Genomic DNA, 25314 nt, shown 5'->3' with positions numbered 1-25314 from the left:
CAAAACCATATTGAATTAGTCAACATAGTCAGTAGTCAAAATAAAATCATTGAGGCAATCAACTTTTTCAAAACGTTTTCAAGTGGAATGATTTAATCATAACGGCAGCAAAGTAAAAACTTTAAAAAGGTACAAAAAAGGCTTCTCGTTCCACATGCATGGTTCCCTTCAGCTTTCATTTCTGAACTGTTTTCACATGTACATGTTACATTTTAATTATTTCTATACACTTGCCCTTAGTTTATCTGTTACACTTGCCATTAGTTTATCTCTCCAGAATGGCTTCTTCTTTTCCCTCTGTATCCATGCAATCTCAATCTCTCCGTCATGTTACACGTCGTCCTGACATGTTGAATTCAGTAACTTTTTAGTGGAGGATTTATTCTGCTTTCCAGTTTGATAAATGTGAGATGAACACTTGTGGCAATAAGAGAGGAGGATGTGTAACAAAAACAAACAAATGCATAAAACATAAAAGAAACAAAAAAAATTAAAAGGCAAGCGTGTAGAGGAGGAGTGAAGTATCTGTGGGGATAGCCCTGTGTTCTGGAGGCATTTGGCACAGATCGTATTTAACTGGGGTAACAATCTTACTTACACTGTATGGGTAGAGAGCAGGGACACGGGAAGTGTATTGCCTGACTTGGGGTTGATTCACACTAGCCGAGCCAAGCCGAACTGCACCGGCCAGGCTACGTATCCGTCATCTTTCATGTAACTGCTGGAAAGGACCATGTGAAAAGAAAATATCAGAGCCAGCACGGTATGGTTATGGTCGGTACGATTTTGTGAAAGGGGTATAGTACCTCACAACAGTCCCGGGTGGGTTTGTTTGACACTGGAGTACACACTAGTCGGCCAGACCGATACAACCACTAATGTACTGTAGAACAGACATACAGGCAACCCTGAGGTGTGTGTGTGGGGGGGTGTAAAAAAAAAAGTGGAAATGCCAACATGTGGCAACAACATTTCAACAGAATGAGATTTATAAAACAAATAAACTTTAACACAATCTAATGTCAATCAAAAACTTTTTTATAAGAGAGGAAGGAGGATCTCTGAGGTCTTGATAATGTCAGGCTTTCGGTCCCATCATGAAAGAAAAGCAATCCTTGTCCGTCCTATTTCTCCCTCAATGAAAGGAGAGCCATCCTTGTCCACTTCCCCTTTCACCTCCTCTTCCTATTCCATCACAGGTAGAGCTCCTTGGCTAGGATATGCTGCAGTTTCTCCCTGAGGACTCTAAAGCATGGCCGCACCAGGGGATCCAGGGTCCAGCACTGCTTCATGACTTCATACACCACCTCAGGACAACCGTCTGGGGCATCCATCTTGTAGCCCTTCTCCACGCGTGGTACCACGTCCTTTAGAGGCTGGGGCAGGAGAAGGGGGGATGAAGAGAAGATGAGACAGGGGAGTATAATTTGCAGAAATATAATACATTTTGATTAAGAATGGCTTTATATCTATTTTGCATTACATTTATATGGTGTCATGATCACTAAAGAACATCCCTGATAGAATGTTGACAACATTGAAAGGAATAGTATTATACTAGACCATAATAGCACTGTCCACATTTCAAATGTACTACATTGACTCTTAACTGCCAAATTCATATACTCTACAGCTGTCACAGTTTCTAACACACCTGCCCAATCAGTTTTATTCACTTGGCCGTTTCTAGCTTTTTGCGATTCTACTCATTTCGTCATGGGGCGGAGAGAAAAATGTACAGTTTTAATGCAAATTTTACTGCAGTTCTACATATTTTCCCAAGGGATGGTGAGGAGATGTTGCCATTTCACAGCTAATTTCCTGCAGTTCTACACATTTTACCATGACTTATGCCATGTTCATATGATATCTGAGTGAGAATGACGAACAAAAATCAATGGGGGCCGCCTAGATGTCAGGGCCCCTGGGCATGTGCCTTGCGTGCCCGGTCAGTAATTCGACCATGATTACTACAAGGCTTAGATAGCTGGCTAGACTAACTTACCTAGCAACCTAAAAAATGTTAGCTGACATGGGCTAATTGAGTGACTGTCGGTGACTGACATATAAGAGGAAAAGCGCTGATGCACTACCGACTGTCAAAATTGCACGTTGTGTATTATAACTAACAGTTAGTTGAGTGACTTACTTTCTAAAGGTTAAAATATACTTACAATTCTGGGGTAAGGCACTCGTCCAAAGGAGTAGATCTCCCACAGCAAGATCCCATAGCTCCACACGTCTGACTTGGTGGAGAATTTCTGTTTATCAACAGACAGTGGGAAAGACAGCCTTTCCGTAAAGCTTATTTCAATGTGTCAAACATACAGTATATTATAGATATGGTGGAAATCAGCAGTAGAATAATATTTCTATACCTTGAATCACAAATCGACCCCTAACCCCTACTCCCTGTAGATCTCAGAGGATTGGACAGGTGTAAGTAATATGGTGGTAGCTCCATCTTGCCATCTGATAGGCTAGGTGGAATTGCTAAAATCAAATCAAATTTATTTATATAGCCCTTCGTACATCAGCTGATATCTCAAAGTGCTGTACAGAAACCCAGCCTAAAACCCCAAACAGCAAGCAATGCAGGTGTAGAAGCACAGTGGCTAGGAAAAACTCCCTAGAAAGGCCAAAACCTAGGAAGAAACCTAGAGAGGAACCAGGCTATGTGGGGTGGCCAGTCCTCTTCTGGCTGTGCCGGGTGGAGATTATAACAGAACATGGCCAAGATGTTCAAATGTTCATAAATTACCAGCATGGTCGAATAATAATAAGGCAGAACAGTTGAAACTGGAGCAGCAGCACGGTCAGATGGACTGGGGACAGCAAGGAGTCATCATGTCAACCTTTGCTACCATATTGCTTACAACTATCCAATCCTCTCCGATTTAAACAAGTTCCTTAAGGGTTGATTTCAGATTCAGGGTATGCTCCTAAAGACAATAAGGAAAGTGACTCGTGAAACCGATGTCAGTGTGCTAGTTCAGCAGTATAGCTTCATCCCTCTCTGAGTAAAACTCAGGGTAAACAGTCTTTACCACAGCTCAAACCTGGGGGCCTCTGCCTCGCTAACACACGTAACCACCCTCCTTGACAACGTACAAACCAGTTGACCTATAGAAAATGATCCAACTCAGTAGCACCATTGGCGACATTTCAAGCTAGCTGTGGAGTGAGCTTACGGCACGTTCTTATCTCCGTTACACTAGCCTACCTTTTCCCTTAGGGCCTCTGGTGAGGTCCACTTGATGGGCAGTTTGGCTGTGTCCTGATTAGAGGAAGCCTCCTTGGTCAGGCCGAAGTCGCTGACCTTGGCGATGTTATCATCTGACACCAGAACATTACGGGCTGCCAGGTCTCTGTGAACAAAGTTATTGGCCTCCAGATACTCCATGGCCTCACACACATCACTACGGAGGAGAGGGAGGGGAACGGTTGATATTTAAAGAGGCATTGACAATGTTGATTAAAATGGACAATGTTACATTTCCAACTGGCCGCTATAAGCCCCTGTCAGCAAACTTCTGATAACATTATTCAAGATGTAGGGATAAATCATTATCATGCTCACACTGAGAACTTGAGTAGGGAATCCCCACCCAGCACTGTCCGACCTCTGGAGCGTAGGTAGTCCACTAGACTGCCCTGAGGAGAAGGGAAAATAGAGAAACAGGTCTTCAAAGCTCTTTGGTTCTTTATTTATGTATCTATCTATTAATGCATTACCTTTATTTTATTTAATCATAGGAGCCACCTACCTTGGCCATGTACTCAGTGACGATAAACAGGCTTCCCTTCTCCTCAACGATGACACCTAGCAACTGGACCAGGTTATTGTGTCTCAGTTGCCTGCAGTAAATAAGGAAAACAATTAAACAATGAGGACGGAAAGCGATTGCTCGATAACGTAATGTTATGACTATAACTACTGTTCCCTGAACATACTATGGGTAGTCACACTCTTGTGACTTTGATTGAAGAACCAAAATCATGGTCAAGGTCAATAAAAACCGCACCCCGCTGGAAGCCCCGCCTTCAACAGGTGATATGGGTGAGGCTCGGATTCATTCCTTTAATTTACTACTGCTCTTCACTGAGCCCAGGAACGGGCGTGCGGGGCCAAACAGGTGTGTTGTACCTTGTTTCCCTCCTTTAATGAACCGTAGTTATAGTCATTACGTCACGTTCCCTTTCAGTCAGACAACTTCGGTACAACATACTATGGGGAAACGGAATCCTGGCCTAAGCCGACCCCAAAGGATACTAAATTAAATTCAATCCAACTTGAGAGACTCCCCTGAAGTCCTTTTTTGTGTGCAAATGTTCTCACTACCGCCTGTCGGTCCAGGTTGTGGGGCCGACCTATTTATATACAGACAGTCTTTCCTGAGACATTGTGCATTATGTCCATTGCGCTGCACACAATTTAAACTCAATCTTGAATGATGCATGCCATGATATACCACAGATAAGGGACTGTTGATATTGCAATCACACAACTCAAATGCCGGTTCACCAGTATGAACGAAATGGGTTACTGTCAAAAATTCATTCATTCTTTAAATTGAAAAAAAAATAGATATCGAGGACAGGGCTCGTGGGCCCCCCCCCCCCACCTGCGGGGGCTGCAGGGGTGTCCAGTACGCCAGTGGGAGAGACACTGCTTAGAGAGAGATATCTATCTATTGTTAAAGTGAGCCCCCAGCAGCGAGCTGGATTAGCAAAACAGGCAAAAAGCTGGTCACATAACCGGATATTCCGTGTCCACTCAATGTATGTGCGTAAGTTCGTACTGGACACAGGGCATGTAACCTCCGTTGCTATTCAGAAGCAAGAGGAGGAGGTGAAAAAAGGTAAATAGCGCAAAAACTAAAGACCTTTAAATGCAGCTTTCGGGGGGTGAAAGCTGCATTTAGATGGGACGAACTGAGTATCGAAAGGGTGTACAGATAATGCTTGGAGGTCCCCAACACGTTTAAATCTTGTAGGAGAGGATCGACTCAAGAGGCTCAAAAGGAGCCACACACCGCGCCTCCAAAACCAAAGCCAAGTCCCATGTGGTAAGTCCCATGCAATAGGTTTAGAGACCGGTCTGAGATGGCGCACACCTTTCAGGAACTGTACGACCAAAGGCTGGTCCCCCGGGGTGGTGTCGTCCATTCCCACAACACGCTGAAATAGCAGCTATGTACACTTTTAAAATGGAGAATGCCCGCCCCTGTTCGAAAAGCTCCTGTAGGAACATAAGGAATATCCCTCACACAGCACTGAAAAGGAACCAGCCCTTTATCTTGGAACCAGAGCTCAAATGCTTGCCACTTATACGCATACAGACCCCTTGTGGCGGGAGCCCTAGCGGACTGAACAGTAGCAGTAATGTCCGGAGGTAACCCTCTAGCCATCAGATTGGCCCTCTCAGGAACCAAATCTATGGCGTTGCTTGCCAAACCTGCTTTCTCCACTCCATCCAACTCCAGGAATTTAAAATAGGACAGGGGTTGCTAGTAAACTTAATTAGCCTTAATTAACGAGGCTTTTTTTTAATCTAAGCTAGGCTAGCTAGCCTCTTTGACCGTAGCACAGTCCGTTTAGAATAACCAAGCGACTTAACGCTACATATATTAAACAAGAGAGCTACCCCAGCAACTCCACAGTTAACTCTGCAAGTTAGTTAACCTGGCTAGCACGCTATGCATCGCTTGTTAGCTAGCCTGGTCTCGAAAGTCTTACGTAGGACCAGATCCTTCAGCAATAAGTCTGGGAAGAGAGGCAAACAGTGCTTAACCATGGCAGACACAGGCGGTGGGAGGACACCCACAGAACCTGCCTGCCCTCTCTCTTCGAGTCGCCTCCTATAACCGGCGACAGAGTTCACAGGAGCAGGGAGACATTTGACCTGACCAACGCCTCAATCCATCTCTGTGTCCCGCAACTCAGACTCAGCCGATGTACGGGCACTTGTATGTCTCAGCCGTCCCCTAGTCCCGCACACAAACTGATTCGTGTGAGGGCAGCCAGAGTATGCACCGAGCCGAGACATACTCACTTATGTTGTCTTGTATCTTTTTTATTCATTTGGGCATTGTCACGAACCCAAATAAGGCTTGTTAGCCTTCGTCGTTTCCTTAGCCATCTAACGTATTGCTATAGCCAGGCCAAGCAAGCCGGAGAATAACTAATTGTTTGTGATTAGGAAACTATGAGAACCATACAAACTTCAGCACACAATTTCCAGGAGGTGAGCATGCTCTACCATGAAGGGGCAGTTTAGTTGGCGCAACGTAAGACAGTCTCTTGTTCCAATTGTTAGTTTTAGTAGTGTGAATCATTCCTGCTTACATCGAGGTAAAAAGCAGAATAATTTAAAGCATCCGAGCCTCACGCTTATCACCTGTGGAATGTGGGGCTTCCAAGAGGCGCAGATTTCATTGGCCTTGTCAGGCATGATTTTCATTCTTCAATTGAAGTTGCGAGGGTTGCGACTACCCATAGTGTGTTGTACTGAAGTTCACTGACTGAAAGGGAACATGTAACAGAAGTTTGGTTCGGGCTCTCACTTACGTCATGACTGAAGCTTCAGCGATGAAGGCCTGTGCTGTAGCATCGTGTTTGATACACTTCACTGCTACTTTGGTCCCTCTGTAGTCTCCCACCTTTACATCTGATGGAAAGAGAAACATGCGAGTGAGAATGAGAGAATTTACTAAGCCATATTCACACACTCCAAGAGAACCGGAATGAGGTGGATTAAGCTGGAGAAGACTGCCTAGAACTGGTTACAGAGTCGTCATCGATAAAACCTATTTATACACAGCTACAGTCACTCGTTTTCACAAAGCCACTTGCCTCCAAACTCTCCTTTCCCAATGGACTGGTGGATATTGATTTCCTTCCTGTTGAGAGCCCAGCCGCTCCTGGAGAACTCATCCTGGGCTGCCACAGTACCCTCCTCCAGCTTCGGCTTGATCAGTTTGGTGCAGAGACCATCTGCATCTTTGGTATAGTGCTGAGGACAGGGAGAGAAAACGTGGGTCAATAACATAGGCCAAGAAAGGGAAAGATTGCCAATATTGATGACATCATCAACATTTGGGATAACTTGAATACATGAAAATGGAACAAAATGCACATGGGTCTTCGTTTCAAAGGTACAATTGATACATTCTATTTTTAATGGACTCATTCAGCATACTAGCCGTAACCAACAGAGGGCAGCATGGTTAAAAATATAATCAGAGGTCAAGTTTTAAAAAATGCATGTCAACAACACCTCGTAGGCTTTCAAATAATAACTGACATGCTTTTGTGAGACCAACAAAATGACTCCAAAACTGAGTTAATGTATAGTGTGCCGCCAGATGGATGAAGGAAGAGAGAGGATGGTTTTGAAAGTAAAAACCCGGCTACCGGGTGTATTCAGGTGAAATTATCTGGAGCCTGCCGCTATCACTTCCTCTTTGTCACTTCCTGTACAGTGTATTTGTTCCAGGAACTGTGTGTGTGGCTCTGATGAGGGAACAGTTGCAGAGGCCAGAGCACTTACAGTAGCTAACAGAGAAATCAACTCTGTATACACTTGGTCACACCATTTGTATGGCTCACACACTCTGGTTGTAAAATAATAGACAGCTTTATTTGACCAAGAAGGGACAAATCCCAGATCCAGATTACTGAACTGCTTGACTAAAAAAGCATGCGCAATAGAGAATCTTTAATGAAGCCCAGCAATAGACTTAATCTGTGACTGGGAAACTGGCCCGAAGATAACTATTTCATTTTATTTCTCCCCTCCACCCCTGTCTCTCCACTCCGCCCCCCCCCCCTCCTCCTGTCTTTCCCCCCCACCTCAACAAGCTGCATGAGGTTCTCGAAGAACGCCTCCTCGTCGATGCTGAGCTTTCCCTCCTTGTAGACAATGCGGTAGTGCTCCACCTTGCCGTCGCAACTCACACACAGAGTATAGTCCCCAGGGTAGTTGGTGCTCTCCCTCACAAGGTACAGACCCATCTCTGGGGGGATCAGGAGACACTCAGCCTGCTCCCTAGTTATCTTACCATGGAACCATCTGGAGGGGTGAATGGGGATTAATTAATCAATCACATTTGTTTATAAAGACTATTTCACACACACACACTGCAATCACTAACACTAATATGTCTAAAAAGATAATACATCTATCACGAACACTAATAATACGTCTAAAAAGAGTCTTGGCAAGACAGCTGATCTGATTGGTAAAAATACCAATTAGTGAAAAAAACATACGTGTGCAGACACACAAACACACACTTTCTTAGAACTTAGGCATGTGGCTGAATGCGGGAGATTTCAAGATCCAGCAGGAAACCGTGCACACACAGCACTGCAGAACTGAACACACACACATTTCTAGCTTTTTGAGGGCTCTAAGCTACATTTAAATCCAATTTCCTGCATTTTTGCCATGACTTGTGCCATGTTCATATGACTTGCGTGCCAGGTCAGTAACTTGGCCATGATTACTGCTTAAGGTTTAGATAGCTGGCTAGACTAACTTAACTAGAAATGTATACAATGTTAGCTAATTGAGTGATTGTCAGTGACTGACATAACAAGACGAAAACTGTTAATGCACTATTCAATTTTGCACTATTCAATTTTTCACCTTGTGTATTCTACTATCCTAACTAACAGGAAGTTGAGAACCCCCCCCCACACACACGAGAGCTGGAAACGGACACAGAAGAGCACTAGCTACAATTACAGGGCTGCAGTCAGACAGAGCCAGGACTCAGCCCAACTGTGGTTTATATTCACATAACAGTGGCTTCACTGCCACGACAAATAGCCTATCTGTACTCTACAACCACACAGAAACATCCTGAAAAACAAACATTCAACCAGATTTAGTATCACAGTCACTATACTCTGAACTGTAACTCATGGTGTCACCTAACCTGAGCACTTTCTTATTTGTTTCACAGAGTGCTTTCACCTTTATGTTATACAGGTACTTCAGACTGTTTTTATGCTTTAATTGTTGAGAGCTCTTACAAAAACACATTCCTATGTGTGTATTTCAATACCTAGAAATGGCATAATAAACTTGAACTAGAGCCAGGGCTCTCCAACCCTGTTCCTCGAAAGCTATCGTCCTGTAGGTTTTCAATCCAACCCTAATCTAGTACACCTGATTCGAATAATTATCGGGTTGATAAGCGGAATCAGGTTAGTTACTGGGGTTGGAGAAACCTACAGGTGGATAGCTCTCCAGGAACAAGGTTGGCGAGCCCTGAACTATACCCTAGTAACTGCGGGGCAGCAGGTAGCCTATTGGTTAGAGTGTTGGGCCAGTAACCGAAAGGTTGCTAGATCGAATCCCCGAGCCGACGAGGTAAAAATCTGTCGTTCTGCTCCTGAACAATGCAGTTAACCCACTGTTCCTATATATATTTTTTAAATTGACTATTGAACCTAAAAGGTACTCCTGACTCCCATATCTTTATTGTGTTACTACACTACTGGTAAGTAATGTCACAACAACACAGGCAGTGCATTTATGGGAAGTAATTTCAGTACAACATGGAGTGATGAGCAATGTTTTGAAGGATTCAGTCTGCTTTAACCAGGCTATGGTGACTGTACTGTACTGACGGCATTAGACTCAGCTTGCCCCCTTGCTTCACCCCTTCCCTCTTCTGGACATAGTTAGCTGGGATGGTGCCTTCTTGACCTCCTGTGTTCTTGGCTTTGTACCAATTCGAGTCCTGGAACAGAAAATGTCATGATAACTCTGTATCAGATCAGGATTGACTGAGTAAATACTGTACAGAGGTAGAAAAAAATTACTGAAACAACAACCCAAAAGTTCATCCTTTAAAAACACAACTATTTTTTGAACTACTGTACTAGTCAAAAGTTTGGACACACCTACTCTGTCACGCCCTGACCTGAGTATTCTTTGTTTTCTTTATATATTTTGGTTAGGTCAGGGTGTGACATGGGTGATGTATGTGTTTTGTACTGTCTAGGGGTTTTGTAGGTTTATCGGGGTTGTTTATCATCTAGGTGTTAATGTATGTCTATGGTTGCCTAGATTGGTTCTCAATTAGAGGCAGCTGTTTATCGTTGTCTCTGATTGGGAACCATATTTAGGCAGCCATCTTCTTTGGGTATTTCGTGGGTTATTGTCTATGTCTAGTTGCCTGTGTCTGCACTAGTATTATATAGCTTCACGTTTGTTTTATATAGTTTGTTAAGTGTTCTTCGTCATTCATTAAAAAGTATGTATTCTAATCACACTGCGCTTTGGTCTCCTCACTACGACGATCGTGACATACTCATTCAAGGGTTTTTCTTTACTTTGACTATTTTATACATTGTAGAATAATAGTAAAGACATCAAACCTATGAAATAACACATGGAATCATGTAGTAACCAAAAAAGTGTTACACAATTCCAAAAATATTCTTCTAAGTGGCCACCCTTTGCACACTTTTGGCATTCTCTCAACCAGCTTCATAAGGTAGTCACCTGGAATACATTTCAATTGACAGGTGGGCCTTGTTAAAAGTTAATTTGTGGAATTTCTTTCCTTCTTAATGCATTTGAGCCAATCAGTTGTGTTGTGACAAGATGTGGTACACAGAAAATAGCCCTATTTGCTAAAAGACCAAGTCCATATTATGGCTAGAACAGCTCAAATAATAAGAGAAACGACAGTCCATCACTTTAAGAGATGAAGGTCCACTACAGGAAAGGTAGACCCAGAGTTACCTCTGCTGCAGAGGATAAGTTCATTGGATTTACCAGCCTCAGAAATTGCAGCCCAAATAAATACTTCAGAGTTCAAGTAACTGACACATCTCAACATCAACTGTTCAGAGGAGACTGCGTGAATCAGGCCATGGTCAAATTGCTGCAAAGAAACCACTACTAAAGTACACCAATAATAATAAAAGACTTGCTTGGGCCAAAAAACACGAGCAATAGACATTAAACCGGTGGAAATCTGTCCTTTGGTCTGATGAGTCCAAATTTGAGATTTTGGGTTCCAACCGCCGTGTCTTTGAGACGCAGAGTAGGTGAACAGATGATCTCCACATGTGTGGTTACCACCATTAAGCATAGAGGTGGGGGTGCTTTGCTGGTGACACTGTCTGTGATTTATTTAGAATTCAATGCACAATTAACCAACACGGCTACCACAAACTTCTGCAGCAATATACCATCCCATCTGGTTTGCTTTTAATGGGACTATCATTTGATTTTCAACTGGACAATGACCCAACACACCTCCAGGCTGTGTAAGGGCTATTTGACCAAGAAGGAGAGGGATGGAGTGCTGCATCAGATGACCTGGCCTCCACAATCACCTGACCTCAACCCAAATGAGATGGTTTGGGATGAGTTGGACCGCAGAGTGAAGCAAAAGCAGCCAACAAGTGCTCAGCATATGTGGGAACTCCTTCAAGACTGTTGGAAAAGCATTCCAGGTGAAGCTGATTGAGAGAATGCCAAGAGTGTGCAAAGCTGTCATCAAGGCAAAGGGTGGCTACTTTGAATCTAAAATATATTTTGATTTGTTTAACACATTCTTTGGTTACAACATGATTTAATGTGTCATTTCATAGTTTTGATGATGTCTTCACTATTTTTCTACAATGTATAAAATAGTCAAAGTAAAGAAAAACCCTTGAATGAGTAGATGTGTCCAAACTTTTGACTGGTACTGTATGTTCTTTTTATATGTAAGTGTAGAAATGTCAAGAAACATGACAGAAATTAGAAATATTTAATTTTTACACCAAGTAGCCCCAACTGTAAATCATTGAAGCGTTTGGCCTGTTTTTTTGTCTCCCTCGCCAGAGAGAGAGTTAGGTACCTTACCTTAGTCACCACGATTATGGTTAAGACATCTCCTTTGTTGAAGGGCAGGTCCTGCTCTGTGGTGCCCTTAAAGTTGTATTTGGCCACACACTCTGTGCCCTGTGGCCATGTTGGTGTCTGAGGGACAGGAGTGGTTATCAGGATGAAAAGCATTGAGGAATTGATATTGACCCCAGCTCATCAATAAACCAGTTCAATGATAGGTGGTATAGTGTATCTCTATATTCGACATGAAGCAGCCATATCTGTTTATCATATCCTGGTCTCACCTGGGGTTCAGACATCCTGAAGGGGAGGAGGCAGTGGGTCTCCTCTCACAGGCCTTACACACCGAATGCTACCATCACACACACCTGTGGAGAGAGAGGAAGAGACCATAACAGGCAATACAATGGACAACCTAAGTAGACAGTCATCGCCTAAACACAACAATTAATTGGGACATTCAGTACACCAATCCACAATGTCAAACATGGAAATGTGAAAGTAAAAATGTGAAGTACAATTTTACCTTGACCATGATGTTTCTCATGTGGGTGGTCAGATATACAGTGGGGCAAAAAAGTATTTAGTCAGCCACCAATTGTGCAAGTTCTCCCACTTAAAAAGATGAGAGGCCTGTAATTTTCATCATAGGTACACTTCAACTATGACAGACAAAATGAGAGAAAAAAAAATCCAGAAAATCACATTGTAGGATTTTTTATGAATTTATTTGCAAATTATGGTGGAAAATAAGTATTTGGTCAATAACAAAAGTATCTCAATACTTTGTTATATACCCTTTGTTGGCAATGACAGAGGTCAAACATTTTCTGTAAGTCTTCACAAGGTTTTCACACACTGTTGCTGGTATTTTGGCCCATTCCTCCATGAAGATCTCCTCTAGAGCAGTGATGTTTTGGGGCTGTTGCTGGGCAACACGGACTTTCAACCTCCTCCAAAGATTTTCTATGGGGTTGAGATCTGGATACTCCAGGACCTTGAAATGCTTCTTATGAAGCCACTCCTTCATTGCCCGGGCGATGTGTTTGCATTGTCATGCTGAAAGACCCAGCCATGTTTCATCTTCGATGCCCTTGCTGATGGAAGGAAGTTTCACTCAAAATCTCACGATACATGGCCCCATTCATTCTTTCCTTTACACGGATCAGTCGTCCTGGTCCCTTTGCAGAAAAACAGCCCCAAAGCATGATGTTTCCACACCCATGCTTCACAGTAGGTATGGTGTTCTTTGGATGCAACTCAGCATTCTTTGTCCTCCAAACACAACGAGTTGAGTTTTTACCAAAAAGTTATATTTTGGTTTCATCTGACCATGTGAGTCTCCCAATCTTCTTTTGGATCATCCAAATGCTCTCTAGCAAACTTCAGACGGGCCTGGACATGTACTGGCTTAAGCAGGGGGACACGTCTGGCACTGCAGGATTTGAGTCCCTGGCGGCGTAGTGTGTTACTGATGGTAGGCTTTGTTTCTTTGGTCCCAGCTCTCTGCAGGTCATTCACTAGGTCCCCCCGTGTGGTTCTGGGATTTTTGCTCACCGTTCTTATGATAATTTTGACCCCACGGGGTGAGATCTTGCGTGGAGCCCCAGATCGAGGGAGATTATCAGTGGTCTTGTATGTCTTCCATTTCCTAATAATTGCTCCCACAGCTGATTTCTTCAAACCAAGCTGCTTACCTATTGCAGATTCAGTCTTCCCAGCCTGGTGCAGGTCTACAATTTTGTTTCTGGTGTCCATTGACAGCTCTTTGGTCTTGGCCATAGTGGAGTTTGGAGTGTGACTGTTTGAGGTTGTGGACAGGTGTCTTTTATACTGATAACAAGTTCATACAGGTGCCATTAATACAGGTAACGAGTGGAGGACAAGAGGAGCCTCTTAAAGAAGAAGTTACAGGTCTGTGAGAGCCAGAAATCTCGCTTGTTTGTAGGTGACCAAATACTTATTTTCCACCATAATTTTCAAATAAATTCATTAAAAACCCTACAATGTGATTTTCTGGATTTTGTTTTCTCATTTTGTCTGTCATAGTTGAAGTGTACCTATGATGAAAATTACAGGCCTCTCTCATCTTTTTAAGTTGGAGAACTTGCACAATTGGTGGCTGACTAAATACGTTTTTGCCCCACTGTATTTATCAGATATATTTATTTATCTATATATATTTATAGATGGAGTACAAATATTGAATCATTACAAGAATGGGTTTGACAAGGTCCAAAGAGAGAGAGAGAGAGAGAATATAAATAACACTCGGTTACAGCCAGTGCCAGAAAGAAGAAGTAACCATTTTTGTATATATTTTTTTCCCATCTCACTTTCAAAACTGTGGGGAAGCAAGTTTCCATTATGTCATCACAGCAGCAACAGGTTGGGCTGCTCATTGCCCACCCTCATTGTGCAACTCAATATTATGAAAGGTTTCTTATTGTTTTGTACACTCAGTATATGGAGTATATTTGAAAAAGTCTCAAGTTGAATCTTTCCGTCCTAATGAGTATACTGTAGAGCTTAATATAGTTCTCCTAAACACTGAGTATGTAAACTAGTGATAGGATCATTACAGGATTCTCCTCAATCTTTATTTTCTCTTCTAGATTAGTAGACATTGACCATAAGGAGGGAAGCATTTACAGTAAAAAGTATTTATTTTATATTTACTGTGGTCAGTCAGTTACAACTTCTTTCATTATAGTTGATGCAGTCAGTGACATATGGTTGTTTTGACATACAGCAAGTATTTCCATGTGGCCTAACAAATGAAAAGTAGCAGAGCCACATGACATGAATGGTGAATGCATGGCTCATGGATGGTGTCGTCATCCCCGAACCCATTGAAATAGAATCACTAGAACGGGTAGTCTGAGGGACTTTTTCCTGTTCTTGTTACTCTATTTCTATGCACGAGTGGTGAATGCACGGCCCATGGGTGATGCCATCATCCCAGGACAAACCACTTCCTTTCAGCAAGGGTCAGTTCCCATGGATGAGTTCTGGGCTGTGTTCCTTAGGGAACCAAACAAAAGAAAACACTCAAACAGGGTCCTGGTCCAATAAGAAACACTAATTTTCATTTCCCGTTATGAAGCGTTTTTAAAACGCTTTACATTGCGCACACAAATGAACATGACCCTGACTGAGTAACTAGCGTCTTGTGCCACAACATGAGGTCACTTCCTCCCACGGACATGTCACAGAGAAAACCCATTACAGAGCTGAGCGGACTGTGGATGGTGAACTTCCTGCCTGACAGAGAGCCCAGACTGTGATTAATCCTACACTAGGGTGGGGTCGCTGAGAAAGAGAGCGAGAGAGAAACAGAGAGAAAGAGTAAGACAGAGCACAGACAATGACTGCATGGCATTAGAATTACAGCTAGGCCACAGCAACTGATAGTAAGAGAGAAAGTAAGGCCTAACACACTTCCCTTTGAAAACACACATGCTCCCACCATTGTTACTACGTTACAGACAGACACGTTTTTAACAGAATGACGTAAATCAGGTCAAGGCAGTTAGTATGTGTTTTTGGTTTTACTATTCTCGAGGGAATCACAAGGATAGTAAAAAAAAGAATGGGAATCAATTGTTTGGTCCCCACACAGACAGTAAAACAAACATGCACAGGGCTCCCGAGTGGCGCAGCTGTCTAAGGTACTGCATCTCAGTGCTAGAGGCGTCACTACAGACCCTGGTTCGATTCCATGCTGTATCACAACCGGCCGTGATTGGGCGGCGCACAATTGGCCCAGCGTCGTCCGGGTTAGGGTTTGGCCGGGGTAGGTCGTCATTATAGAATTTGTTCTTAACTGGCTTGCCTAGTTAAAAATAAAAGGTAAATAAATATATCTTTGGAGCAGCAGAAGAAGCAACATATCTGAAGGGATCCTCCCAGTCTTATGATCTCTGAACTACCATGACACATGGGCTCAGGCTGTTCAGTTCCACATTCTGCAGAAATGTTTGAGGCGCTTGCACACAATTTCTACATACATGTACAAAGAAGTAGATGAAAGAGACAGACTGTCAGAGCAGAAGATCTAAACAACTGCTTAAGTTCGTGATAATACATCTCATGACGATGAAATCACCAGACTTTTGCAGTGCAGAACTACAATAAGAAAGAAACCCATCAATCAACTAATGCTTTGAAGTCGATAAACACAGAAATATCAATTTGATTTATCTATGTTTACATTTAGATTTATCTGTATGATAATAGAGCTGGGGTTTTTCACTGATAGATAGCCACAGGATGGGTCTGGTTAAAGACCCCAGTGGAACAGTGACATCACCGACTATGGAATGGGTCAACAAGGACCACGCCTGCCTGGGATGACACTTTTGATTTCCGCCTTTATTTATTTTTTATATTTTTTATGTAACCTTTATTTTAAGCAACAGCTCAGTGAAGTGTATAAAAGTCCTTGAATAGGCCAACATCAAAATAGCAGCAGGCTACCAGCCCAGCGTGTGTGAGTGAATGGAACATAATTCAGCATGTCTTGGTGTCACATTTAACAGATAAGGGCTATAGCCGTTTCCAGAAGGCTCCCTCTTCATCGAACTACAGCCTTTCCATTTTCAGGAAGAAGACAACACAGTCTTTGTGAGCTATTCCAGTTCAGTTTCTACTGTGACCCCTGTCTTTCTGAGTACCGTAGTCAATCAGCCCTGATCTGATACAGTCTGTGGGTAAGACACACTTTAGTTCCAGAGGTCTGTAATGTAAGGTATTCTCTGATTGTTGCAGGCTACATCTCTGCTAGCCTGGGTTCCTGACTGACAATTCAGCAAAGTGAACCCAGGTTATGTCCTTGCTGAAAGACACCACCAGAGTCCAGCACACAATGAGGTTTCACACAGTGTGTTGGTCTATAGCCTACATGCTGCAGTGCAAGCCGTACAGAAGGGTAGTAGAGTACAAGGCCAGCCGTGCGTGACATGTGCCTGAGGCTACATCAGGAACCAGGAAGTTAGCTTCAATGAGAACCTGTCTCAGCATGGATACATGATGTGCTCTGTGATACTACTGTTACAGACAACAAAGGCACAGCTAACGAACACTACTGTACATAAACCAGAGACAGAAAGGGCCATGCACTCCAAATCACAAACCAGTGGTTAACACAAACCAGTTGGGAGCCTAAGCATGGAGACATACTGTGCCCTGTGATACTGGTACAGACTAGAGCCACAGCTAAATACACCATGAAGCATACTGACACAGAGACACCGAGGGGAAATGTAGTCCACACCCTCGCACATCAACTGCACTGTTTCTTTTTCCTTATTAATTGTATTTATCTTGGCTGGTACTGTCCTTAAATGACCCCATGAGGGATAATAAAGTCATGATCTTATTTTATCAACTGAAATACGTAAACAAGTGGAGAATAGCCTTGGAAACACCCATCCCTTCTGCTATACATTCTCATCCAATTGGGTTCAAAGCAAACAGGTTTTTCATCATTTTCCGTCAAGTTGCTAAATGTCTTATGCAAGACGAGTGGTGTGTCTACTCTAGTCTAAACTAATGTATGCATGTAGAGGAACAATTGGTTCTAGGCTGTCTTCAACAGCAGCCAGTAGACCTAGCAGCAAGACAAGACAGGTAGACAGTTATGAAGGTATGGAGAATTCCTTCCTCATACCATGGAACGTGTCTGCCACACCCTTGTTGCAGTGAGTGCACTACCCTCACTGAACTCACTACAACTACATGAAAACACTGCAGAACTCACAGACAAAAAACAACAATGCATTGACAACTATAGATATATAATGATATTAGGCAAGGTGAGTGAGAAGTGATCTGTCCAGATTATTTATTTAGTATCACATGTAAAATTATGCTATTATGCTGAATTCTCAATCATTAGTCTACATACAGTATCTAGGCCTAATTGCATCAAACACTAAAATAGCCCTGCAACAGAAAGACTATATAATGGCTAACCGTGGCCCTTACATGCTCTCACACTAGACCTAGAGATGTGCACAAGCATAATACCCCATAACCACCATGCTCCCACTACCAGCCCTGCCCCATGGCTTGCATCCCAAATGGCATCCTATTCCATAAATAGTGTGCTACTTTTGACCAGGGCCCATAAGGCTCCAGTCAAAAGTAATGCACTATGTAGGGAATAGGGTGCCATTTGAAACGCAGACCATGCCTCGGTAATTATCCCTGTGTGCCCCAATCTCTCTCTCCCTTCCTCCGTCCTCCAGCTGTGTAGGTCTCAGTAGCCATCCTCATACTGTGTGTGTGTGTGTGTGTGTGTGTGTGTGTGTGTGTGTGTGTGTGTGTGTGTGTGTGTGTGTGTGTGTGTGTGTGTGTGTGTGTGTGTGTGTGTGTGTTCAGCCATGTAGGGTCTCAGTATCCCTCCTCCTGTTTCTGTCCCTCAGGGGCTCCGTTTGGTTGAGGATGCTCTGTTTGATTACAGCCGATACTTTGATGCTGCTGTTAGCTGCTGCTGCCCTGCTATCAGGCCTTTACAGCAGCAGCAGGGGAGAAGCCAGAGCCAAGGGGTAAGAGATGGAGGGAGGGAGGGAAACCAGGCAGCCATAGCCTGGAAGAGTAAGGAAGATAGTGTTAAGTGTGAGAGCTATGCCCTCATGCAGCAGCTAGCCTGGTGCAGGGAAGCAGCAGTGCCTGCTACAGTAAGGGAGATAGTTGTGAGAGTGTGCCACAGGGCCATCCAGCTGGGTCTGACAGACGAACAGAGTCTTAGCCAGGTACACTATAAGCGGTGCAGATAGTGAGAGAGCCACTGGTACAGTGAGCGAAGGAGTTCTGAGAGGAGAGCGTGCCACAGGGCCATCTAGCTGGGTCTGACAGACAGACAGGCTGCAGATGTTCATGTAGAGCCACAGAGCAGGAAATCAACAACATAGACACCACCTCATCCGCCTCAGGGACAACAGCTAGATCTGGCTACAGTCAGCAACACCACTAGTTTCAGGTCCTCCCCGTTTTCTACCGTATAGCGCCTAATGAACACCACCCAGAAATAATGGTTTTATTGTCGGTTTTACAGTTTTGGTTGGATGAATTCAGATGAGTATACGAATGAGTATACACAAGCAACAAAAGCATGTTGTTGTTGGTTTTTACAATAAAGTTTTGAGAGGCTTGTGAAAGTAAAGTTGATGAGGAGTCAAACAGTCTCCCTTTTAGATCAACAGGAAGGGAAACATGGCTATCATTTCAGAGCTGTGTGTACATCCTTCAGAGCAGCAGGGGAAAATCCCACTGCAAATGACAAGGTTTTGCATCCAGACTAGACCCGACCCGTTTCAGTCAGCTTTGAATCTGCCAAGTCGGCTAGGCCTAACCTCAGCCAAACCACACGATCGCATTACTTAGTGCACAACAGAAAACATTTCTCAACAGAAAACAAAAAGTTCAGTTGGTTCCTCCCTGTTTCAGTCCCGTTTGGTGCCCAATGAACACAACCACAGGAGAAGATATTGTTGACAAAAGCCTGTTAACCCCACTGGCTACAACCAGCGGATCGACATATTGTTCTAAAGCATTGAACATCTCTCAGTTTGAGAAGACCCATCATAAAAGAGGCTAGTTTTAAATCTGTAGCTGTGAGGTACAGTAGGAATATTTGTTTAAAATGAGAATTACAGAATGGACCTTTCTGGAAATAGTGTAGTTTGCTGGTAAAACAAATCAAATGGTCATTTTCCTACAGTAGAAGATGATAACACTGGGGCCCCACAAGGGTGTGTTCTGAGCCCTCTCCTGTACTCCCTGTTCACCCACGACTGCGTGGCCACGCACACCTCCAACTCAATCATCAAGTTTGTGGACGACACAACAGTGGTAGGCTTGATTACCAACAACGACGAGACGGCCTACAGGGAGGAGGTGAGGGCCTTCGGAGTGTGGTGTCAGGAAAATAACCTCACACTCAACGTCAACAAAACTAAGGAGATGATTGTGGACTTCAGGAAACAGCAGAGGGAACACCCCCCTATCCACATCGGTGGAACAGTAGTGGAGAGGGTAGTAAGTTTTAAGTTCCTCGGCGTACACATCACAGACAAACTGAATTGGTCCACCCACACAGACAGCATCGTGAAGAAGGCTCAGCCGCGCCTCTTCAACCTCAGGAGGCTGAAGAAATTCGGCTTGTCACCAAAAGCACTCACTAACTTCTACAGATGCACAATCGAGAGCATCCTGTCGGGCTGTATCACCGCCTGGTACGGCAACTGCTCCGCCCACAAACGTAAGGCTCTCCAGAGGGTAGTGAGGTCTGCACAATGCATCACCGGGGGCAAACTACCTGCCCTCCAGGACACCTACACCACCCGATGTCACAGGAAGGCCATAAAGATCATCAAGGACAACAACCACCCGAGCCACTGCCTGTTCACCCCGCTATCATCCAGAAGGCGAGGTCAGTACAGGTGCATCAAAGCTGGGACCGAGAGACTGAAAAACAGCTTCCACTAACATTGAGAGGCTGCTGCCAACACACTGACTCAACTCCAGCCACTTTAATAATGGGAATTGATGGGAAATGATGTAAAATATATCACTAGCCACTTTAAACAATGCTACCTAATATAATGTTTACATACCCTACATTATTCATCTCATATGTATACGTATATACTGTACTCTATATCATCTACTGCATCTTTATGTAATACATGTATCACTAGCCACTTTAACTATGCCACTTTGTTTACATACTCATCTCATATGTATATACTGTACTCGATACCATCTACTGTATCTTGCCTATGCCGCTCTGTACCATGACTCATTCATATATCTTTATGTACATATTCTTTATCCCCTTACACTTGTGTCTATAAGGTAGTAGTTTTGAAATTGTTAGTTAGATTACTTGTTGGTTATTACTGCATTGTCGGAACTAGAAGCACAAGCATTTCGCTACACTCGCATTAACATCTGCTAACCATGTGTATGTGACAAATAAAATTGGATTTGATTTGATAAAGGGGAAAAACAGCTGTGGTAATAGTGTGTATTTATGCATGTCTGTCTTGTCAGACACCTTTGATAAAGATGAGCAAAAATAACTGTATAAAATAAATCATTAAAATACTGAGCTATTTTGTATGCTCAAAAAATTGGGGAATTATATTATTTGATACACAATTACTCAGAGAAAGAGATTTTGTTTAAACAAGTAATATTTTTTTTTCTCAAAAAAGGTTGGGGTCAAAACGATTGACACCCCTGTTTTCAATACCTCACCATGTGATGATAACGGCACTGGCCCTTTTTCTTAAATGTTTTATGAGTTGTATAACACATTGGGAGGGATCTTAGACCATTCCTCCATACATCCTTCGTCTGGGCTTATGGACTGCCCTTTTCAATTCAAACCACAGGTTTTCAACAGGGTTTAAGTCTGGAGACAGATGGCCATTGCAAAATGTTGATTGTGTGGACAATTAACAATCTCTTTTGGGATTTTGATGTGTACTGCTTGGGGTTATTGTCTTGCTCGAAGATCCATTTGCGGCCAAGTTCCAGCCTCCTGGCAGAGGAACCAGGTTTTTTGGTTAAAATGTCCTGGTAGGTACTGGGTAAAGTTCATGATGCCATTGACTTTAGCAATGGCCCCAGGACCAGTGAAAGCAAAATAGCCCCATAAAAATCATTGATAACATCAATCATATTTTTACAGTAGGTATAGGGTTCTTTTGTGCTCATGTGTTCTCATTTCGATGCCAAACCCACCACTGGTGTACATGGTCAAAGAGCTGTATTTTCATGTCATCCTCATCCAACAAATGTAAACGCCTGGAGTTTGCGAAATGGCATTGGCAATTGAAGTGGAACCAGTGCTTTGGTCAGATGACATGAACATAGAACTCTTTGGCCATGCACACCAGTGGTGGGGTTGGAGTAAAAATGAGAATGCCTAGCCTGTGGTTTGAACTGAAGAGGGCAGTCCATAAGCGCAGACTAGGGATATCAATGATCTGGAAGGTTTCTGTATGGAGGAATGGTCTAAGATCCCTCCCAATGTGTTCTCCAACTCATAAAACATTTTAGAAAAAGGCTATTGAAAGGTATTTAAAACAGGGGTGTCAATAATTTTGACCCCTACCTTTTCGAAAAAATATATATTACTCTGAGCAATTGTATTAGTATAAAATAATATCATTTCCTCATTTTGTAGAGCATACAATATAGCTCAGTGTTTTAATTATTCATTTTATAGTCATTTTTATCAAGGGTGTCAATAATTTCAGACCCCACAGTATGTAATCTGTATGTCATGTACTGTTGCAAAGCATATTTCCCTATGGGGTGTTAGAAGTATTACTACTCTGTTCTAAAACAAAGTCATTAGGAAAGTTCACCATCTGACCTGGATATGCCTGCCTGATGATGTAGGGAAGACACAGCTGTGCCAATGGACAATAGGGCCCTTAGGGCCCTAGGCTATGTAATGGTAAAGCAAAGTGAGTCACATTAGGACAGTTCACTATTTGACCTGGCTGAGAGGTGGATATAATTACACTGCATAATCACCAGAAACATTCCACTGGCAGGGAGGGCATTACACTACAGGCAGCATTATCACTATCAGCATGGGCAGCATTGAGCATTCCCATCACAGTCACTACATAGCCTGGAGCCCAAATCGATATGCTCCCATTGATATTGTGTTGTGAAACAAAGGTGAAATGGAGCTTATCAGTTTGGCTTCTAAGCTAGCCACTATAGGCAGTGTGAGAAAGCCTATTCTTGCTACCTCCAAAGTGCTAATAACTTTTGGTTAACACCACTTGACGAAGCTAGGCGCTGCGTCACAGCGATGCCCAGCCAGCAAGTCGGAGTAACAGTTTTACTCAGTTAGTTTCATCCAGCTCCATTATTTCTTTCACTGGTTTGCCATTCTCTGTTCTCTGAGTTGTGGAGCTCCATCCGGCTACAGTGGAGCTCTCTGTGTGTGAGAATTGTGACTATGCATGCTGGCTATTGTCCATAGAGAGGGTCAGTGACAGAGGTCAGTGGCCTTACTGAGCTGAGAGAACTACTGCCTTGGCCCAAGGGGGGCATTCTGTCTCTCTGACAGATGTACACACATACACAAACACGCATTCACCCGCAGAATTTCTGCCTTGGCCCAAGGGGATTCTCTGAACTTGAGTTAGATTCCTGTGAGTGTTGTTTTTTAATGCAAGCTCTAGTGAGTAACATTTTGCCTGTATTTATTACAGCATAATTAACTTGAAATGTTAAGGTTGCCAAAGAGCAATACCCCATCATCCACACAGACATGTAAGCAGTCAAAGCCCTATTTCAGCCAAGTCTTCCAAAGCTGCCCATCCATCCATCCATCCCAGCATATATAACATGTTTTTGGCTTGGCGATGCTAAAGGCTCAGTAACACCCTCTTGAGAAGCAGCCAGGTCACCATCTGGGGGCTCAGCGATACCCTCTGCCACTCCATTTTTGCCCCTTGTACCCGCCTGAGCTACCAGGCATAATGCTGCCTTTCTATGAGCCCAGGGAGAGGAGAGGAGGACAGAGGAGGCTGTTTGGTGGTTCTGACACAGCTGCACCCAGAGTGCCAGAGGAAGTGGCAGAGAGAGAGAGAGAGGCAGATAGAGATCACAACTCTTTCCATCATTACATTCCTAAACGCACAATCTCAGAGCAACAATACTGAGTGTGTGTGCTATCCTGGTGGTTATGGCATGATACTCACCAATTGGCTGGCTACAGTCAGAATAAGTGGTCGTCATCAGATACGGAATCTCTACGCTTTGAAACACTGCTTGCCTAATCAAAGGGTGCACCTATGCATTGCAATCACGCCAATACGTCACACCATGCAAATAGATCAAGATGACAAGAAGGAAATAGCCTAACTGTTGACAAAGTTCAAGGAACTGAAGCTCAGTCAGTTTATGTGACTCTCATTAGGCAAGCTACTGTACAAGACAGTGAATGCTTCCCATTTCCTACATAGTGCACTACTTCTGAGCAGAATCCCTGTTGGCTCTAAAACTCAAAATAGTCTGACCATCCCATCCCTCTACAACTATGAGAAGAAGCAGCCATAATACCTGTGATTTTGGAAGATGCCGAGTGTGTTAGAACACACGATGCAAGCAGCTAGATTACTAACATTCGAGATCCCCTCGTGATTCTGGATCTGTCCATTTGTTTGTTTTAAGAGCAGTCAATAACATAGGGAAACAACAGTAGTGCAACAGATTACCTATCAAATGGAACTAAGTATCAATAGATGCATCCCTATTGATAGAACGCAGAGGCAGCCAGAGCGTGGATGGAATAGATGCCAGACAGCTGTAATCTACATTCGCGTCAGTTAAAACGATTTCAACATGATGATGCAGTCAGTGTTCTTGATCTTGATGAAAAAAACACGACGGCGTCTCAACCGTAGAGCGAAATATAAACCGTTGAATTAACTCAACTCGGTCACAAACTAGTGATATCAACACACAGATTTAATCTAAATTCTCCAGAATGTGAAAAGTAGACAAATAATCCGCAAGCTTCAATGGTTATCCTCTGCTCTGGTCGGCCTTGTTGTAATATGAAATACATATCGTCAGCCAAGAGGAGCAGTGGTGCACAAAATTCCGACCGCTGAATATAGAAATGTATCACGTTTATTATTGGAACATTGTTGCCTGTAACTGTTCTAGATGTTACATGTCTATCTGCAACGTTCTGCACGTTCCGCCCATATACGTTATAGTACCGCCCCTACCTTGATCCCTTGCAGTACGCATGCGCATATTCTTCAAGCACTCCAGGCAGTGTTGGTATGTTCGCAGTTTTCGTACAAGTTGAGCTACCTTGAAAACGATGTCGCGGGTGAAAATATATTGGTCGCGGGTTTTTGTAATATTTCTAAGGTGCACCGCGGCCGCCATGGTATTTCTATTAAAAAATATATGTATTTCACTATGACCTGCTGCTGACTATCAGGCAGTGAGGCAGGCTTTTGCTGAGTGAGTGAGTGGTGTGGAGGGGTGAGTGTAGAGAGCACAACAGCTATTGGCTGTTGAGTCACGTAAACGGAGCAGCATGCGCGCACGTTTTGATAACTTTTTACCAGTTGAAGGTAGTCAATGTAGATCGTCATAATGGAGACACTTGTTTCCAACCCTTTCTCCGTCAAAAATATTAATATGCACATCAATAAATAATGGAGACAAAGCACTGGAAAACGAATTTGGGCGCATTAGAGAAATTCGCTCGTGGGTGGTTTAAACTGCATTCTAATGTTGACTTTGCTTTAAGGGTCATTCTATGAAAATGGTGTCTTTCCTGTCCGGGCCTTTTTCACGAAGAAAAACACTTAAAATTGTGAGATAATGACACATACTTTTTTGTTTGTTTTTTTGCTTTGATTGAAGTGTTTATTATTAACAAAACATAT

The 25314-nt window shown here is 43.2% G+C and overlaps 1 protein-coding gene across 4 annotated transcripts; it reads right to left on the bottom strand.

The window, feature by feature from the left end:
- Positions 1-60: 60 nt before the first annotated feature.
- LOC112232328 (tyrosine-protein kinase CSK-like) lies at positions 61-24837 on the bottom strand. 4 transcript variants are annotated; one of them, XM_042323399.1, is made up of 12 exons: positions 24640-24837; positions 12148-12231; positions 11879-11995; positions 9643-9755; positions 7855-8074; positions 6856-7015; positions 6571-6670; positions 3768-3858; positions 3581-3654; positions 3224-3419; positions 2175-2261; positions 61-1376 (listed from the first exon to the last, which is right to left on the bottom strand). In XM_042323399.1, exons 2-12 carry the CDS (start codon positions 12160-12162, stop codon positions 1194-1196), a joined length of 1356 nt encoding a protein of 451 aa, XP_042179333.1. In that variant the 5' UTR covers positions 12163-12231; positions 24640-24837; the 3' UTR covers positions 61-1193. The 4 variants fall into 4 exon arrangements, with proteins under 4 accessions (XP_042179333.1, XP_042179329.1, XP_042179330.1 ...); XM_042323395.1 differs by lacking the exon at positions 24640-24837 and adding an exon at positions 23966-24563; XM_042323396.1 differs by lacking the exon at positions 24640-24837 and adding an exon at positions 24121-24563.
- Between the last annotated feature and the right edge of the window lie 477 nt (positions 24838-25314).

The sequence above is a fragment of the Oncorhynchus tshawytscha genome, linkage group LG06, assembly GCF_018296145.1.
Source record: "Oncorhynchus tshawytscha isolate Ot180627B linkage group LG06, Otsh_v2.0, whole genome shotgun sequence".
Classification (NCBI taxonomy): domain Eukaryota; kingdom Metazoa; phylum Chordata; class Actinopteri; order Salmoniformes; family Salmonidae; genus Oncorhynchus; species Oncorhynchus tshawytscha.
The sequence above is the reverse complement of the archived record's forward strand: the minus strand, read 5'-3'. Positions and strand labels throughout refer to the sequence as shown.